This window comes from Neopsephotus bourkii, unplaced genomic scaffold, assembly GCF_033783945.1.
Source record: "Neopsephotus bourkii isolate Nb327-2 ecotype Australia unplaced genomic scaffold, CSIRO-AGI_Nbou_v1 NB_1615, whole genome shotgun sequence".
NCBI lineage: Eukaryota > Metazoa > Chordata > Aves > Psittaciformes > Psittacidae > Neopsephotus > Neopsephotus bourkii.
The window spans coordinates 2994671-3013947 of NW_026902090.1; the positions used below are offsets into that span (position 1 = coordinate 2994671).

The 19277-nt window shown below is 36.5% G+C and overlaps 1 protein-coding gene across 4 annotated transcripts in view; it reads left to right on the forward strand.

The window, feature by feature from the left end:
* SLK (STE20 like kinase) overlaps positions 1-19277 on the forward strand; it is a 47243-nt gene that overhangs the window by 21424 nt on the left and 6542 nt on the right. The window contains exons 3-15 of one of the 4 annotated variants that reach the window (XM_061372611.1): positions 2129-2177; positions 2915-3064; positions 5385-5457; positions 5685-5879; positions 6558-6639; positions 7602-7730; positions 9705-11108; positions 12450-12580; positions 12841-12964; positions 13228-13407; positions 15398-15490; positions 18690-18819; positions 19058-19182. In XM_061372611.1, the coding sequence (XP_061228595.1) occupies positions 2129-2177; positions 2915-3064; positions 5385-5457; positions 5685-5879; positions 6558-6639; positions 7602-7730; positions 9705-11108; positions 12450-12580; positions 12841-12964; positions 13228-13407; positions 15398-15490; positions 18690-18819; positions 19058-19182 (2865 nt within the window). Of the gene's footprint in view, positions 1-2128; positions 2178-2914; positions 3065-5384; positions 5458-5684; positions 5880-6557; positions 6640-7601; positions 7731-9704; positions 11109-12449; positions 12581-12840; positions 12965-13227; positions 13408-15397; positions 15491-16596; positions 16669-18689; positions 18820-19057; positions 19183-19277 lie in introns of all 4 variants that reach the window. The other 3 variants (XM_061372614.1, XM_061372612.1, XM_061372615.1) reach the window with 3 other exon arrangements.

Here is a 19277-nt window from a genome sequence, read left to right on the forward strand (position 1 = left end):
ATTTATAAATCATGGGTATGAGTTTTAGGAAATTGTCAGTGTAAAATTGAGCTACACTGAGTCATTTGGTCAGGAGTTTGAATCTACAGTTTGGAAGCTTGTGCATTTTGGTATGTGGAGAGAGTTCTTAATGCTTATTTGTAGCGGCAGGGCTCAGATTTTAATTACATTAACACAACTTAGGGTGAGATTTCAGAATCTGCAGCTGAAAAATAAATAATATGCTAAAAAGGTCAGCCTATGAAGTAGATATTTTAGAATTGATACTTCCAGGAAGGACAGTTCACCAGGACTTGGATCATAATTAATTTACTTAAAACCTTTATATCTAGTAGGGAGCATACATATGATTGTACATCACTTTTCTGCTGTATCTTATGCATTGAACAGCTTTAGCTATGAAAATACAACTTTTTTTTCTTCCAGGCAATACAGTGTAATATTTCAAGTGCTTTTGGAACTGTACAGAGAATACATGGTGTTTTTTTTAAAGAGTTTATAATTTGAAAAGATACCTAAAACAAGCAAATCTCCTTTGAGTCTTACAAACATGCACTGTCCTTTAAGCACAAAAATATTAGAGGTGTGATAGCATGTTTCCTGATGTAGATTTATTTTGATAAGCTTTGTGAAAACCTTGTGTGATCTGAATGCAGCGTAATTCAAATACTGTATAACGATGCTGTATAAAACAGTGGAATACTGAAAAGATTTCCATGCATAAAGGTCAGCATGAAAGCAGGTAGGCATAGAGGTGGAATATGAAACTGAGTTGATAGGTTTCACTAGCAGAATAAAGATAGGAGTAAATAGTTTGAAATTAAAATTGTAGATACGTAATTACAGTGAGATGCAGAGACAAGGAAGGGCCAAAGGGAAGGCTATAATGATGTGGTAAGTAAATGGAATTTAGTGGAGGAAAAAAGAAAAGAATGATAGTTGACAAAAGAGTATGCTTTTGCTTTCCAGTTTTAGAAACAGTTTCTGTACCATGGAGACCTTTGTCAGGTTGTCAAACCAAACAGCAGATTTTAGAGAAAGAAATTATTTACAAATTCCCACACTTAACCTACTTGGCAGTAGGTATGTAGAAGCATGAAAATGGAATAATGGTTTAAGGGATTTACAAAGTATTGCATTATGTATTTGTTAGTACCATTGTCAGGATTAATTATAATACCTATTTGAAGTAACATTTAATATAGGTGGTGTATATATATAGAAAAAGTGTTATGGTATAATGTAAAAGGTATAATTTGAGTTTTCCTCTTTTATGGGATTATACTCTGCTTTTAAAAGTACTCTAAATGAAAAAGTTAATGTATTTCCCAGAATACTGGCCATTAGGATTCTGACAAGGAATACTCATTAGCTGTCGAACTGAAAAGTCTAATTGAATGCTTAAAGTTAAGTAGGGTCTCAGTCCTGGATGACCTTTCCTCTTTCTTTCTCTCCTCATTCTCTTTGTCTACTTTTTTCTCCTTTGTCTATGTTCTTTCTGTCCTACATGTCAGCATAGTTTGTGCCCCAAAATAGTTGCAGTTTATTTTTGTTTCAAATGGAAACTGAAAACTGAAGGTGGACTTCTAATATTATTAGATATTGTAGGCATCAATGAAAATGGAGGAAAATTCATGTAAGCATCTGAATGTAACCATTTTCTGTTATCTTTTAAGAGTATTTTTCCCTATTTTCATCTCCTATGAAAAAATACAGGTGATATCTGCTATTGGGAAATCATACGGCTCTTGTTCTTGGCCTTCAGTCAGAGAGATTATAATATAGAAATACAGTTGAATAATTGAGAACTGAGTTTGCAGGGATTGTGCAAATCACATTAAAGTGAGTCAGGTAGAAGCTGACTGTTTTATTATGAATTTTATTATGGAATTTTATGATTTGATTAAAACTTTTGGATGAGCATCCTCAAGCATTTTTCAAATCATTTGCTTGAGCAATGTAAGCCCTACTTTTAGCTGGGTAACAGTTATTTGCAGAGGTGAGGTAAACAATTTGTAAAGGCCAAATAATCTGAAACTCTGGTCTTCCAGTAATGCTCCCATAATCAAGGTTCAGCTCAGCAGAACTATTTAATTTGTAATTTGTGTATTCTTTTGTTTGTATACAGATCCTGATCGAATTTTGTGCAGGTGGAGCAGTAGATGCAGTAATGTTGGGTAAATAAGTTGTTTCAAATAATAAACTTCATAACATCTTAAAATTATAATATATGTTGTAAGACTTGTTTCTTATGTATATTTTGTTGAAATGCAAATATTGATGTAATTGGTGTGCTCTGTGTCAAATGTTGGGGGTTTTAAATTAGGATTTTCACTTCTGTCAGTGGACATGATAGTTAATTTTCTCTCATTTGTAAAGTATTCATTTACACTTCAAAACACATTTTTGTCTTGACCCTTTAAGTGAATGTGATGAGTTGTCCTCATATGCTTATTGAGCTCTCTGTTGTTATAACATTATCTATATGAGCCCTTTTCAGGACCTCATTCTTTCACTGCCATCTTCCAAATTACATTGTGATAATTTTTTCATATTGCATAAACCTTAAAGTTAGATTTTTCTGTGTTTATTCTTCAAATTAGGTGAATGTAATGAGTAAAGGATCTAGTCCTTAACATTTCTGTGTACCACACAAAAGAACCAGTCTCTAAACTATATAGCCTTTTCACAGTTCGGATAGGTAGGTATGTCTCGCTCATAATGAGAAGGGGTTTGGGTACAAGGGATGACATCATTAATGAAAGGAGCAAGTATGTTAAGGTAGAAATTTTTCTGACATATGATATTAAGAATCTGTCAGATTAATTAATTTTCACATATACTTCTATACAGCTTACTATGAACACATAAACCACAAAAATGTTGTGCTTATTTCTGTCTCTTTCTCCTGTAGAGCTTGAAAGGCCATTAACAGAGCCGCAGATCAAAGTGGTATGCAGGCAGACACTGGAAGCATTGAACTACTTGCATGAAAATAAGATCATCCACAGAGATCTAAAAGCTGGCAATATTCTTTTCACATTAGATGGAGACATTAAACTAGGTAAACATCCTGCATATAAAAGTCTTTTCTAGAACTTTGCCTGGTCTTACAATTGTATTTTCCTTAGGCTGTAGCTTGGCAGAATTCAGTGTTTATCTATTTAAATGTCAGTCTAATAATAAGAGTGTTTTCAGATGCAAGGTTTGCTACAAAACAAAGAGTAAAGCTTGAGTAAATGTCATAACCGTACTTGACACATCTTTCAGATTTAAAAATCAGCAGGAGTAGGAGTCATACCAGTATCTGTACTAGGTTGGCTAAAGTCAGACACAGGCCCAACTGTTTCTTAATATGTGTTCTTAATTGTGTTTATCTTTACTGTGGTAACATCAGAACTTCCCTTTGAAGTTGCTAGTTTAGAAAATGAACATCACTCAGTATCACCAAAACCCAGTACCTAGTACTGTTGTCTCTTCTATTATTGAGAAAGAAGTAATAATCTTATTTACTCAGCTTAAGGCTTTTTCATGCCTTTCTTACTTGTCCATTGCACTGAAATTAAGATAAAACAGTCTGGAAGAAAATTAATACAAGTTTACTATTATTGATTCCTTTTTTTTTTTTTTTTTACCTGAATTTAAGCATTCATTCATGTTTTCCTTCTGATGTGGTAGGGAATCCATGAGGATTCCGCCATGAAGAACTGACAAAGGGCTACTGGTGTTGAATAGCACCCTTTCAACCAGCCAGGAAGTCATAGGAACTGTCTGCATTCACTTTGTTCAGAGCTTCATCAGGGGCAAATGTGCATAAGCTGTCAGCCTTTACAGTGGCTTTACTACTGTCATAATTCCATGACATAGCAGCTTGCATTCAGGTTTCAAACATGTCTCTCTACATGTTTAGCTGTATTTATTTGGATACAAGTTACACAGAGGGTAAAGTCAAAGAGAATCAGAAGATCACTGCGAAGCTGGGGCTCTACGTTTCCCAGCCTTGCTACATACATTCCTTTTAAGTGTAAGCAAGATGTGTCCAAATTCATAAATGTAACTGCTACCTAACTTGTATTGATCACAGTCTCTCTGTGGGGTATAGTGCATCATCTCTCTTAAGAAGTTCAGAATATTTAAAAACCTGCTTTTGCTGCATTGATCAGTTAAGTGAATCTCTGCTGTTTGTGTGGATTCCCTTTCAGATCATTACTTGTACGTTAATACTTGAATGCGCCTTTCTCTTCATCCACAAAGTACATGTAACTTTACTGGTTACAGGTTTTCTTGAAAGCATGAAAATTTAGTGATGGACTGAGTCTCATAGGCCTTATTTATAAAAGTAATAGAACCACTATCTTAGTACTACTGTAAAAGAAATCTCAGATCTTAGTAAGAGTCTCATGGTCAGAGAGAGAAACATTTGTTTCTGTGCGTTTTATTTGCCTCACATGACTTGGCTCCTCATACAGACTGGAACTATTTTAAGATTTTGTCAAGCTTGGCTAATGCACAGCACTGTGCAGGCTGTCAGGATACTTTACAGTTCAGATCACAAGGAGATATTTTTCACACATACATTTAGTAACAGAGTAGGTTTGTTAATTAAGATTTCTAAAAAAAGATTTATTTTAGTTTTGGAAAGTAAAGCACATCCCTTAAATGAGCATTTTATTCCTTATAAACTATTTGTATTTTGGTTCTGGTACACACAGGAATGGGTAATTTCTTCTTTTACAAATACAAATAAAATTTATGAAACAAAGGTAAATAAAATTCCTTCATTGCATTTATTTCTGTAAGGATTTGAGTTTTATTATTTCCATGTCTGTAGTCCCTCAAGGTTTCAGATTTAGCATTTGAACAGATAGCTCTCTTAGTCCTTTTTTTCTTCCCCACAGAGCGAAATTAGGCTTCTGAAATGTTGAGTCCAAGTAATTTTGTACAGATTGTACAGGGGTTTTGTACAGATTGAAGACATGTGACTGTCTTGTCCCTTTGCTCTGCTTTCTAGGTCTTCATTAAGAAAGTTACATCTATAATAAGCATATAACACTTACTTAAAAGTTGTCCTTTTTCTCTAAGTGAGAAATGTAGTGCTTCATAGACAAGTAATATTAATTGCAAAGACAAAGTTGATTTTTGGTTGAATGCTGCATCTTATCACACACAGCTCAGCAGTAGCATTACATTTTGTTATAGCAATGGAGAATAACATTATTATTATTATTATTCAATATATTTTATTAAAAATGCTAATGAAATGTTTGCACTTAATTATTAAAACATACATTTTTGCTCTGAAACTTAAAACATTAAAAAAAAAAGTAAAATATAAAATATATTTTCCACCACCCATTTAATAGCATTTTACTGTTTGCTTTAAGCGGATTTTGGAGTATCAGCTAAAAACACAAGAACAATACAAAGGAGAGATTCTTTTATTGGTACACCATATTGGTAAGTGCACTGTTTTGCTGACTTTAAAGTATTAACTAGTATCTTAGTATTTCCTTTGCTGTTACTGTTACAATATTGTGTAAATATATTTAGTGAGAATAGAACGTGCTTCCTAAAAAGTTTCAGTGAATTTATCTCTTTAGAACCTTGGGTTTGGGTTTTGTTTCTTTTTCAGAGTTGATAAAGAGTGTATTTTCTAATGCGGTATTTCATTACTCTCTTTGCAGGATGGCTCCAGAAGTAGTAATGTGCGAGACCTCTAAAGACAGGCCTTATGATTACAAGGCTGATATTTGGTCTCTTGGCATTACTTTAATAGAAATGGCTCAAATAGAGCCACCTCATCATGAATTAAATCCAATGCGAGTGCTTCTGAAAATAGCAAAATCCGATCCACCTACATTAGCACAGCCTTCAAAATGGTAAGTATTCTATTTACAACTTTCTCAGCCCAATTTCTAGGTTTTGAATATAAGGCATGCTAAGTTGTTTATTTGATAAACTTAATGTTCATGAACATAGACCTGTTGAACTTTATGGGACTAGCTTAATGCATAAAGTCAGGTACTTATTCTGTCAATGTTTGTACATGTATGTATACGACTTGTATAAGGAGATACACAGATGGACTGTGGTCTTTTTTTGTAGTTCTGTATAGAAGCTTTCACTGCTAATATTTGGCAGATTTAGCATTAAAATATGCACAAAATAGCTTTTACAAATGCAGGAAAAGATCTGAAGACCATCTGAAAAACAAGATCAGTTGAATGGAGACTGAAGTATTTTTATACTAAGAAAACATTTTTAAAAGCCATTTACTCTTTGATCATTTTTAATATCTTTATGTGATTCAGTGATGCAGCAGATGTGTTGTATTATCAATCCAGAGCCAAATGTAAACTCTTCTATCAATGGACAAAACGTTTTAAAGATTGTATTTGTGCCACATTGGTCTTTGCATTCCTGTACTACCTTTCTGTTGTCCTAAATCAATAGAAGGACCTGGAGATGCACTGTTAGGTGCATGTGAAAGCAAAAGAATATTTCACTGTACCACAAGACAAAAGAAGAACCCCTGCCTGTTTGCTTTTTTTGTGTAGGTCATCAGATTTTAAAGATTTTCTGAAGAAATGTTTGGAAAAGAATGTAGATGCAAGGTGGAGTGCAACTCAGCTTCTACAGGTAGGGAGAGTTGGATTGTTCAGCACCAGTGTTCAAAAGCAAGGAGATTTTGTACTTTTTTTAAAGCAGAACAGTATTATACTCTATAAATAATTTCAAGTTAAGTGTTCAGACACAGTATGGTTTTAACATTGTTGCGTTGATCCTTATTTGGTAAAATTTGATTAAATGATACCAAGTGCAGATCAAATTTGGCATTTACATATTTGAATGTAATTTAATTATTCCACATAAGTATTTATACTTTGATACTTATAATGGAGGAAGGAGGTATTTACATAAGTAGTCCATTGCTGACAGGTGTTTTAAAAGCTTTAGTGCTCAGCCTTCCTCTGTAATGCTGTCACTGCAGAATAGCTAAACAGGAATAGATGTGGCCAGGTACATTTGATTCTGTCAGCACGAATTTACTTTATCCAGTTTACATCCGGCATATCTTGAATGGATTTAAGCAGCAGGGCCAAGCAGGGAAAGCAGATTCAGACAACAGGAGAAGAGCAAGTAGCTGTTTCCTCTTAAAGAAAAATAGAGAATTCTATTTCTTGAGAGGAAAAATTGTTCTAAAGACAAAGCAGAATATTTCTAGATAAAGCTTATCAGGAAATAATTTAACTCTGGGACAGAAAAGAAATGAAACTTGTTTCCAGGAAAAATAAGCTTTTAAAAAGTCTTTCTACTTCTATTCTTGGGATTGTGAAGCAGGTCAGTACAAATGAATTATCTGTATTTTTAGCAAGTTTGTTAGACTTACATGGTATATTTGAATACAAATGTTTTGATTTTAAAACTTCTGCAGCAAAATATATATCAGGACAGTTATGATTAATGCTAACTCTGAACCTTCCAGTTTGAAGGAACCAAAGTAACGTTTCTCTGAAGTTATCTTTCTATCAAGTTCCAATTTTCCCCTGTTTACAGTGAAGTCAGCATGTAATATTGTTCTTATTTTTTATTTTCACAAGCATCCGTTTGTTACTGTTACTTCCAATAAACCCATAAGAGAACTGATTGCAGAAGCTAAGGCTGAAGTTACAGAAGAAGTCGAAGATGGTAAAGATGAGGATGAAGAAGAAGAAACAGAAAATTCTCTGGTCAGTTTAAAATTTACTTTTTTAAATACGCAGCTATTTTCAATCACCAGTTTCCAATGCAGAGCTCAGTTTCTGATGTACTACCCAACTTTTGCATCAGGTCTTTTAAGGTTAGCAACATAAACATACTCTAACCTTATTATAAAGTAAGGCATTTGCAAAATTACCATGTTCTTAAACTCCTTAGGAACTAATAATAAAGAATATTAGCTAATAAAGAATATTAACTAATAAAGACTGTTATCTTCATTTATTTTTACATGTGTATGTAGTATAGAATTTGAAAACTCAGATACTGAGTTTTATGTAAATGGTTTTAAGTCAAAATGACTAGATGAAAAGATAAACAAGTATTTGTATTCCATAAGAAGCTTAAAACGTAAGGTAGGTATGTTACTGTTAATGCTATAAACTGTCAAAGAAAAAAAAAAAAGAAGAAAAAGCCTCATATTTTACTAAGGCATGATTGCATTTATGAATGTATTTCTAAAGATTCTTACAACACAAATTCAGTTCCTCAAAGGGCAAAGCCATGAAGTTCATGAAGTAGGGCAGCAGGTTTCAGAGTATGCAGGTATGGTGCTTTCTGACTTAATTGGCTCACGCACTATAAACATGGACACTGACCAGTGCCACCACTAGCTGCAATTACCTGCAGTGGTAAAGGAGCCGAATTCATGTGCACAAGAACCACACCTCCATTTCCTCCTTGCCCCTCGCCACACTAGTCACATCTAGTCACTTTCCCTGTCCACTCCAGCAGGTCTCCAAGCATTCATTCCCACCAACTTCCTCCATGACTTATTTTCTATTTCCTAAGGCGTTACCCACCATATCCTCTGCTGATTAGCTGCTAAGCCATCAGTTCCCAGGAGGGCTGGGAATGGTGTCCACCCTGTGACTCAATGAAGTGTCTCAACACAAGCAGCAGTTTAGGAAACTGTGAGGTAGATGCATTTATGTTATTTACTTGTGGTAGTTTAAAAACTGCTTCAAGATCAGCACTAAGCTTCTGGAACAATCATGTGAAATCTCTGAAATGTGCTTTTCAATTCAAAGGAATTGGGTTTCGTATGCTGCAGAAAACCCTAAAGTAGCAAAAACGCAATGAAACTCGTGCTTGTTACAATAGCTAACCCCGTATGTTCCCAATGGCAAGTCAGAAGGCTGATCTGCAAATTACAGGGTTCTAACAGTAAATATAGACAGAGAGATATTGCAATCACTTTGAAGAGGGAAAGGGCAATTATGGTTAAAATGGTACTTTATTAGTATATTCTTTTGGAGATCTGTGTGCAATCTGATAACATTCACTCATGTTCCAGAAGCAGCAATTTCTACAGTGATGTAACTGTTTCTATTCCAGTTTCATATTGCCACTTAATCAGATCTGCTGGAGGTTTTCACTATTTTAATGGAGTTTCATAGTGATTAAAAAAACAGATAAAATTTCAGACATTCTTAACAAAGAGCACAAGGAAAGATACTCTTTTTGATGAGGCAGAAGAAGGTCTTTAATCTTGCATTTCAGCAGTGCTGCACTAACTAAAGCTACACAAACAGCTTCTTCTTTGTCAAACTGGCACACACACGTGATTTTCAAATCCAATTGTAGCTGGGACTACAGGGGAACTAAACCAGGTAAAAATAAGCAGCGTGATAGCGTGAGTGGAAAAAGGCTCTTGAAGATCCTGTTAAGAGTGAGACACATGGCTCACCGTGGTCCCTTTCCTTCAATCCAGTATGTTTGAATAAATTATGAGAGAATGGAAGAGTGTTCTTGTGCAGTTTGTTCTGTTCGGAGCCTTTCTGCAGTGCATTCCTGTGGTAATACCAAGTGAAGTGCTCTGAGATTATCAAATTCCTATAACTCTGCCTGTAAATACAGTATCTCTATTCAGATATTCTTCGACAGAACTGTGCTTTAATTATGTTAGAAAATCATTAAATATTCTTTCTCCTTCAATTTTTTAGCAGTTACCTGCAGAGAAGCGTGCCTCCTCTGACCTTAGTATTGCCAGCTCTGAAGAGGATAAGCTTTCACAGAATGCCTCTGTTCTGGAATCTCTTTCTGAGAAAACAGAAAGTAATGCAATTGAGGACAAAGCCAGCACAATATTTCCAGATGGCAAAAGGACTGGAGATGAATCTGAGGACATTAGGAAAATGGCTGATAACATACATGATACTACTGTTGGTGATAGGAAAGTGCAGAATGGATCTGTACCAACTGGTGAAGGTGAGCAAGGCAAAATAGTGCTAGCTGAAGAGAGTACAGAAAGCCTGGAAAAACTACATGAAGATACAGAACCCCAGAAAGGAGAAGGACCTGATGTAGTAACAAAACCAGAAATAAAGGATGAGCCCCACCTAAAAACAGAGAAGGAAAATGACGTGGTAAATGAACAAACAGAAGATAATAAGCTGCAAATAGTACCTACAACTGAAAATAACGTAGAAACCGAAGAAGCCATTTCTAATGAAACTGGTGAAAAAGAAGAGAAGGAGAACAGAACAGATCTCTCTGAAAGTAAGGAAGAAAAGGTCCCTGCAGAAAATGCTACAGAGCAAAAGGAAGATAAAGGTGAAGCTCATAAAGAGGCTGTAAGAGACACCACTACAGAAACTCTACCTAATGCTGCAGATGAAGTGACTGATGAAGAAAAGGAACTAATAAAGCATGGAATTGACAACATTAAGGAGATAGGTGGTATTGCTGAAATACAGATCAGTGATGGGGATAAAATACCTGAGCCGGAGGATAAGCCAGTGGAAAGTCAGGCTAAGCAGGTCCATGAGATAATCAGCTCTGAAGAAACTGTATCAGAAAGCCAAGATAAAGTGATCAAAGTAGACAAGAAACTGTCAGAAAGTGAAAATGAGAATATTAGTAATATAAGCAGCATGGAGATCAAAGACTCTGGGGAAGACGATGTAGACCACAGGGCAATACAGAGCAAGCCTGAGGATACGTCTGCTAAAATGGAGGATAAACTGACTGATATGAACCAGAATTCGGAAGAGAGCAGACCCGAGAATATCCAGCAAAACAGTATTCAGATAGACAAAGAACATTCGGAAGTTACTTCTGATGAAATAGTGAAGAATAAGCTTCAAGATACTGTCAGTGAACAAGCTGATGATTCTGAAGTCACTCCAGTCCCCAGTATTAGTATTAGCACTGAAGAAAAAGAGAAGGTCAAAACAGATAATCAAGACAATACGGAAACGTTACAACAGCTAGAATCGGAGAATATGAAGGAAAATGATGCAGATTCAGGCACTGGTTCTACAGCTGATAACAGCAGCATTGATTTGAACTTGTCAATTTCTAATTTCCTTAGTAAAAACAAAGAGACAGGATCAATATCTTTACAGGTAAGTGCAATCAATCATATAATTTTTAATATAAAATTCTATGTGACTGTGACCCTAAAATTATCTCCAAGTTTGACCTTTGCAACAAAGACAATTACTGAGCAAGAAACTAGTATGACATATAAATGCAAAACTTTATAGAAATCAAAGTTTTCTAAATGGCACGCTCTGACCATGTCTGGATTGTGTGCAGTTATGCAGCAAAGCTAGAAGCTACAGAGCTGCTAAGGATTTTCTTATTTTTATGCATAATTGTAGTTTAAAAATGTGGACTAACAACAGGAGGTTTAACTGTTAAAGGTGAAGATTTATGAATGGCTCTAGTTCAGAGCTGGTATTCAAGGTGATTAGTTCAGTGCCTTACTTTTGCACAGAATCCGTGTTTAACCGGACAAATCTCTTATAAGATCTCGTCTTATGCTGAATTCCTGTCACTTCCTTCTTCTGTCTCTCTGTTTAGATTTAAAAGATCTAAGGCAGACAGTGCCTCAGGTTTGTTTATTCCAAACACAGTACAAATACAACTATGCCAGTATGAACGAGCTTATTCCGAGGGAGCACCTTTCATGTTATGAACTTTATTTGTATCTTTATACTAATATGATTACAGCCAGTATAGAGTATTAACTGTGTAACCATGAGTTTGAAGAGAACAAAACCCAACCCAAAACAAGCAAACAGACAAAAAAAAAAAAACAAAGAAAAATGGTAACTTGGTATAGCAGTGCTGAGCATAACTTCAGGGTGTTTACAGTAGCCTTAATGTAGTAGAGATGCAGTTTCAGCTGGGGTATCTCTTCCCTCACAATGAAACAAAGCAGCTCTGAGAAGGGAGATCTGGCGAGTTCTGTCAGTAAGAGCATCACATGATTTTGTATTAATATATAAGAAACAAAAAACTGAACTTGCTGGTTTAATTTATTTCCAAGCAGAAGTAGGTAGGTGAGTAAATTGCTATTCTGTTTCAGTACTGCTTTTCAGATCAAATCTCTTTCTTGGTGTCTGGGGAAATTATGGTCAAAAGCAAACAGTAATTGCAGCTGCCTTCAGCTCTTGAACATAAAACTGCATCCATTCTGTTCAGGGTTTGCCTAGGTTATTTCTTTCTTCTGCTAATTTGGATGATCAATAATTACAGTTTTCCTTTGCTGACTACAGGAAATCTCAGTATATTAGAATTTTTCAAGTTCTCTTGGTTAGTGGGGTACCTGAGAAGCAAAAAAATCCTGATTGCCTTACAATGGACCTTCACAGAAATATCTGAAGTATTGAATATTAACAAATAAGGGGAAACTGTGTAACTTAAATAAGTCCAGAATAACTTAGCAATGCTTCATTCAGGAAACTAGAAGACAGAAGAAAACTTTAAAGAAAACTCGGAAATTTGTTGTTGATGGAGTAGAAGTGAGTGTAACCACGTCAAAAATAGTTACTGAAAATGACTCCAAAAGTGAAGAAATGCGATTTTTACGGTAAGTGTCTTTAAAAGTACAATTTACAAGAGGTTGGCTTTTTTTTTTTTCTTGCCCTGTTTAAATAAAAGTAGGGGACTAATGATCTTGTTTCTGTAATATTTGGGTATTAATTTCAATTATTTTGTTAGTAAAGAGGAATGTGAGGTGTTTCTTAATAAAGCAATCAATTTGAAACTTGTTTTACTGGACCTAAGTTGTAGATGCTTTTTTCATCTTCTGTAGTTTTCCACTACTAAGTGTTTTTTCTTCATTATTAGGCGTCAAGAGCTAAGAGAGCTGAGGCTTCTTCAGAAAGAGGAGCAGAGAGCCCAACAGCAGCTCAGTAATAAGCTTTTGCAACAGCGAGAACAGATGTACAGGCGTTTTGAACAGGAAATGACAGTGAGTTTCTGGATTTTGGTGCCTTAAAATGTGACATCTTGATGGAGTAGGCAGTATGCTTCTAGCAGCAATCAGGTGTTTCCTTTTATGATGGCTATAGCTTTCACGCCTATTAATAAATGGCAGTATTTTCCATTGTGGAGTGCCCGGGTTGTGTGCTGGAACTCACCTACCTAAGAGAGTTGGTCATGGCCATCCTATGGACAGCACTTCACTGAATGGAATTTAGTTTTGTAAAAAAAGATGCCCAATTGTTTTTGCAGAATAAAAAGCGACAATATGATCAGGAAATAGAGAATCTGGAAAAGCAGCAGAAACAGACAATAGAGCGCCTGGAGCAGGAGCATACAAACCGCTTACGAGATGAAGCAAAGCGCATCAAAGCAGAACAGGAGAAGGAACTGTCCAAATTCCAGAACATGCTGAAGAACAAAAAAAAAGAGGTAAGAGACAATGTTGATAATATAGAAAATAAGGAGTATGGATGTAGCAGCAGCTGAGATAAGTCTCCTAGAAGCCTTGTCAAACTTGTGCTGTACTGAGTTGTGGAAGGGTTAGTAGCAGCCAGTATTATTTCTTTTGTCTTGCTGCCTAAAGTGAAATACAAACAGCTAATGGGGAAGATTTAGGTATTGACTTGATGTAGGGAGCACCACCAAGTTAGAAAACTTTATTAAAGATGCTGTGAAAAACTAAGTATTTTCCCTCAAATCAAGAAAATTATTTTCTTAAAGATTGTGAAAAATACTTGAGATTTTTACTGTAACAAATCCAGCCATAGCTCCTTAGGAAATACCAAATTAGAGTTTAGAATAAAAGAATATGGTTTTGGTTACTACTGAGAACCACTTAAATTCAGATACTTTTTGTTAATTTGTTAGGCTTCTGTTGAATGTGTGCTGTTGTTGTTTAGAATGTCTTGAAGTGGCAGCAGTTACATGGATTTAGTTTCCTTTAAAAAGGAAAGCCAGGAGGGAAAAGTCTGGATAACTTAACATCTTTTACAGTTAATTTCATGTGTGTCATACAGTTGAGACATAATGAATGCCATTTGACAATGACACCTTATACTATTAATTTGCTTGCATTAGACTAAGAGAAGGTGATGTGTTTCCATATGGATTTTGCATCTTAAAAGCTGTTTTATTTCATTTTCAGATCAATCGTGTAATGCTTGTTTGTATATAAACAGCTCTAGTGTTTGCTCTAGTAGTTATAGTTACTTAGACTCAGATTTCCATGCTTCTGCATAGAATGATCCTGTAGTACAAAAGCACATAAAATAATACAAGTTGTATTCAGTTTGAACCATATGCTCACATGTAAATAACAATTTTTCTTCTTTTGTGATACCTCTTGCATTTTTGAGTCTCTCTCTATTTACTGGTGATTGGGTCCTACATGGGAAAGCGGGAAGAATTTTACATATTGCTCTGAGCTACAAGCAGTTCTTTCATGGAAACAGGAATAGCATGTGGTGGTTTGGACTCTGTTTTCTGATGATGCTTCCACTATTAAACAAACAGGCATTTGTTTTGAGTGGTATAGTTTTGTACTTCAAGCTTAAGGAGGCGATTTACAGTTCAAAGTCAAAACGCAGCTGCTGCTCTAAAACTCCCCATGCTATACTGGAGTGCGCAATGTTACATGTTTATAATTCTTACAAACAAATAAAGCACATCAGCAAATTAACAGATTAATAGTCAGTTGATTCAGCCAGGTTATATTTAGAATCTTTCTACTAATCTAGTCTAATTCCCCTTGGACTGAAACACATTCCGTTGCAGCACACGTGTTGTGGGAAGTTTCTTGAAAGTATCCTTAGTTAGTGGTGGTTTCTGCTTTTAAATTCTTCAGAACCAAACACAACCAATTAATTAGTATTTTATTTGATATTTTAAAGACACAGTCTGTGTAGATGTCATTTATGGTTGGATTTGCTACTAATGGCATCTTACGAATTCATGTTTGAGACAGTGTCAGCAATAGCTGGTATTCAGCAGAAGTTGTTTTTAAACTTCCAACCATTTTCACAGCTTTACCGGGAGGTAAACGTACTCTCTAGTCCTTTTGATATAGTGCTTCAAGAAAATACCACTTTTGCAGGTGGTGGTTTTCTGAACTATTGACTATTGTAGCTGCTGCATGAAACTACAAGCAAGAGATTGCCATTTCTGAGCGCACTGGGCAGCATTTGCATGCAAAAAGAGGCTGGCATATACCTCCTTTCTGCACTGCTGGCACACATAAAGCATCAATTGTTCCTTCTCTTTTCATTAAGCTCATTTCACTACTAACATCCCTGCCACTGAAGTAATGCACGCTTCCCAGTAACTCTAGTGCTTGACCTGCATGTCCTATGTTCACGGTAATGCTTGCTGTGGAGAAAGTGTGTCCTTTTCGCCACCTTCTGCATGCTTATATACACTGTAGGTTTTATGTGAAGTGGAGAAAGCACCAAAAGAGCTGAGAAAAGAGCTCATGAAACGCAAGAAAGAGGAGCTTGCACAAAGCCAGCATGCTCAGGTAACAACGGCAGCTTCAAGCTACTAAAATACAAAAGGCAGCAGTATTCACACAGCTTGATGATTTCACTTCTTGTTGTTGTTGAGTGAATATGGAACTTAACTCAAACTAACCCTATGTACTGCTCTCTTTCTTCAAGTACTCCCATGTCACGTCCCATTGAGTATACTGTGTAGAAATGTAGGCCCAGCAATTTCCAGGTTTGTTCTGTTAAGCATAATATTTCATATGCTGTACTGAAAAAAAACCCAGTGTTTTTTCACAGCAAGTTTATTTCCAGTGCTTTTATGAGTGGTAAGTACCCCATAGGTCCATTGAAGTATAAAGGTTACAGTCAGAAGTAAGTTTTGAGCAGTATAGGCGTAGGAGAGGAAAAGGTATATAATGTGTAAACATGAGGCATCCTGTTCATGGAAGCAAAACAGATTAGGTAAAATGGAGTTATTTAAATGTCAAAGTGTAGGTGTATGGAAACTTTACAAGACATCATCTATAATTTCACACCTTCAGACTTGCTGATTTTAGATGACACAGCTAGGAAGGAGAGCTAGTGTTTTAACAAATACTGCCTTTGTGCTGGCCGCAGCTTGTACTGAGTGAGTTTGCACCATGACAGAGCGTGTTTGGGTGAGTTATTTAAAGACATCTATGTGAGTGACCTGATAGAAAATAATAGCAACTTCAGTCAATTGCGTGTTTAATTCATGAGGGGATTTCCCAGGATAGACTGGGCTGCGGGGCTCCCCCCATGGCAGGGATATGTGTCTGAACGTCTTAAGGAAACAATTAAAAACCTGAATTCTCATAGTGCTTGTAGTGACTTAGGTTGTTTTTCCTGCTGGTTTCAGTTTTTGAAGTGAGAGGTGTAAAAGGCAATTCTAAAGGTGAAATAGCCTTACTTGGAACATTAAGTGCAATACAAAGGTGCAGATGTTTAACTTGCAACTATGTGGAACTTCTGTCAGTAACTACTTTAGTGTGATGAGCCTTGACAGTTTAAATGTGTATTACTAACATACAGCAGATCTCGTTTCTCCTTTTCTTTTTTTAAGAGCAGAAATGCATTGCGTTATATTCTGACATAGGAAGTACATTGTGTCCCACAGGGCGTTGCTCAGGTTATGATTCAGTCTTTTCAGTTGTCTTCATGTACGCTTTTCAACGCGCAAATGCAGGATGTAAGTCTTAAAATGCAAAGCAACCAAAGTTTTATTGCTCTCATTTTGCAGATGTGTTTTCTCTTCTTCTGCTCTCATGTGCTGATCAATGTCATTGCTGTCCCTAAACCAGTTAGCAAAAAATTCATGTAACTATGCACTGTTCATAGTAAAAAGGTCAAAATTAGAGCAGTCATTCACTCTGATCAAAACACTGAAGTTTCACACATGCTCTATAATACTGTTCTCTGGTGCGTATTAGTTGTTCAGCACATGTGACAAACAGTGTGTGACTTCTGTGCTGTGTGTGCAGTGAAACCATGTGTTTTAAAGATGTCCGAGGGGTTTTTAAGGTACTTACTGGGCAGAACCAAGTGGTAATTTCAAAAGAGCAGAATACCTTGCACTGCCTGCCTTTAACCATTCAACATGTTCTTTAGTCAAGTCTGTGACTTTTACTGTATGTGATATTTGAGTAGATGTGAGAAGGGGAAAGGCCCAGAGTGCTTTCTGAGATTGCCTGGTTTATCTTCTAGTGGTAGCAAATCTAAAACTTAAGGTTTACCCTGTAGAGAGAGAGCAGCAGTGATATTTAAATGACTGAGTAAAGCTCAAACTCAGTTGCTTTTTGATCATGACTGCACTAGAACAGCTTTCTCCCCTCTCCTTCCAAATCAAAAAATTCCTGGCAAATCGAACACTGTTAATTATGGGTCTGCACCCTCAGAATAATAAGCTTGTCGTTTTCTTATCCTTTTCATCTAGAAAGGGAAACAGAACGGTATTTTTTGTCAATCCCTGCATTTGTTTAGGTATGTCTGACTTAATTTACAGACATTGCCTTCCGGTTCTTTTTTGTACCCTTAGGTCTGTCACTGTCAACTTACTCCACCTCTAGTTCTGTGTTACCTGGCTAATTGTAACTGCTCTCCACCAGGAGAGATGAAAGCCTCATCTATTAATAACTGTCTGTGAAGATGAAAACCAGGATTATCCTGGTCATAATTAAAAGTTCATTTCATGAACATTTAATTCCATATGTTGCTGACAGTTCTTCTAGCCAGAAGCATAGGTTCAGTAAAAAATTCAGACTCAGACAGTTCCTCTCATCATCTGTAGGCCAGTGCTGTCTTCCTGCCTTATCCCATCTCTCCCTTCCAATAGAACATAATTTAACATTGCTTTGTTATGCATAACAGCAAACGCCTCAGCTGCCCACCTTGGCTCTGATAGGACACTGTCATCGTCCTTTCTTTTGATCATTACATCATGGTAGAAACATCTGCTTTTATTTCTGATACTCAAAGAGTGTGCGTGTGCATGCCTGCATGCTTGGAGATGCTTGTTTTGTTATTTGAAGTTGCAGAGAAGAAAGACAACAGGTCTTGGGGCATGGGAGGGGGATTCTTAGTACTGCAGGTAATATGGGGACTGCATCAGACAGATGGCAGATTGCTTTGTGAGAGGAGCCCCCTCAGCTCTGTTGTGATAAGCTTGCAAGTCCTGCAGGTGCAGTTCCTGCAAAAGCCGTTGGGTGTCTTCATAGCAGTCTTGCAGCACTCCCAACCTCAGTATCTTTGCATTCACGACAAGAGATACAAATCTGAAACCCAACTGTATAAATAAATAGGCTTTAACTGACTATCCAAAGCAAAATTACCTAATGTACTTGCATTTTCTTATATGCATTAATAAGTAACCCTTGATATGATAATAACTTTATACTGAGGACTTCACTAGCTTTGAACCTGCGGCTTGTTTTGAGGAGGGACAAGGGATGGGATGAATTATAGATTGCTGGCTAGTTCATTGCCTTTGTTGTTATTTCTGAAGGTATTATTTAAACATTAATTACACTCTTACCTACTCTCCATGTAGAAAATACAGGAGATGCATAATTCATAGCTGAGGCATGTTAGCTCACATTTTCATAGATGTATTTGCTTTTCATGTATTGCTAAGGCTGAGAGAGCTGGGAGTTTCATTAAAATGTCATGGGTTAGAAGGACACAATGTAATTTATATGTGTTGGTTCTTACCAGGAGCAGGAATTTGTGCAGAAGCAGCAACAAGAGCTGGATGCATCTCTGAAGAAAATTATTCAACAGCAGAAGACAGAACTAGCCACTATTGAACGGGATTGCCTCAACAACAAGCAGCAGCTCATGAGAGGTATCTGGCATCAGAATCTCTCTTTAAAACCAGCCATTTGTGTTGTATTTCAATAAACAATGTCTGTCTTAAACTTATGAAATCCAAGACCCTCATGACTAATCCAGAACTGTCATAAAAACATTTGCGAAGGGATTGTTCTGAAAATGCCCACAGAGGCCAATTCTAAACACACTGGCAGTTAGATCAGACAGTATTACGTGGTACTTCCTGAACCAGCCTCCCTCTTCTTTTCCAGCTCGTGAAGCTGCCATCTGGGAGCTGGAAGAGCGACATCTACAAGAGAAACACCAGCTCCTCAAGCAGCAGCTGAAAGATCAGTACTTCATGCAGAGACACCAGCTCCTAAAGAGGCATGAAAAAGTTAGTGTTGCCTTTGACTCTTTCTTTTGTGTGTTGGCATAGAGAGGTTTTATATGAAGTAGCCTCATGATCTCTACCGGTAGCTGTTTGCTTGC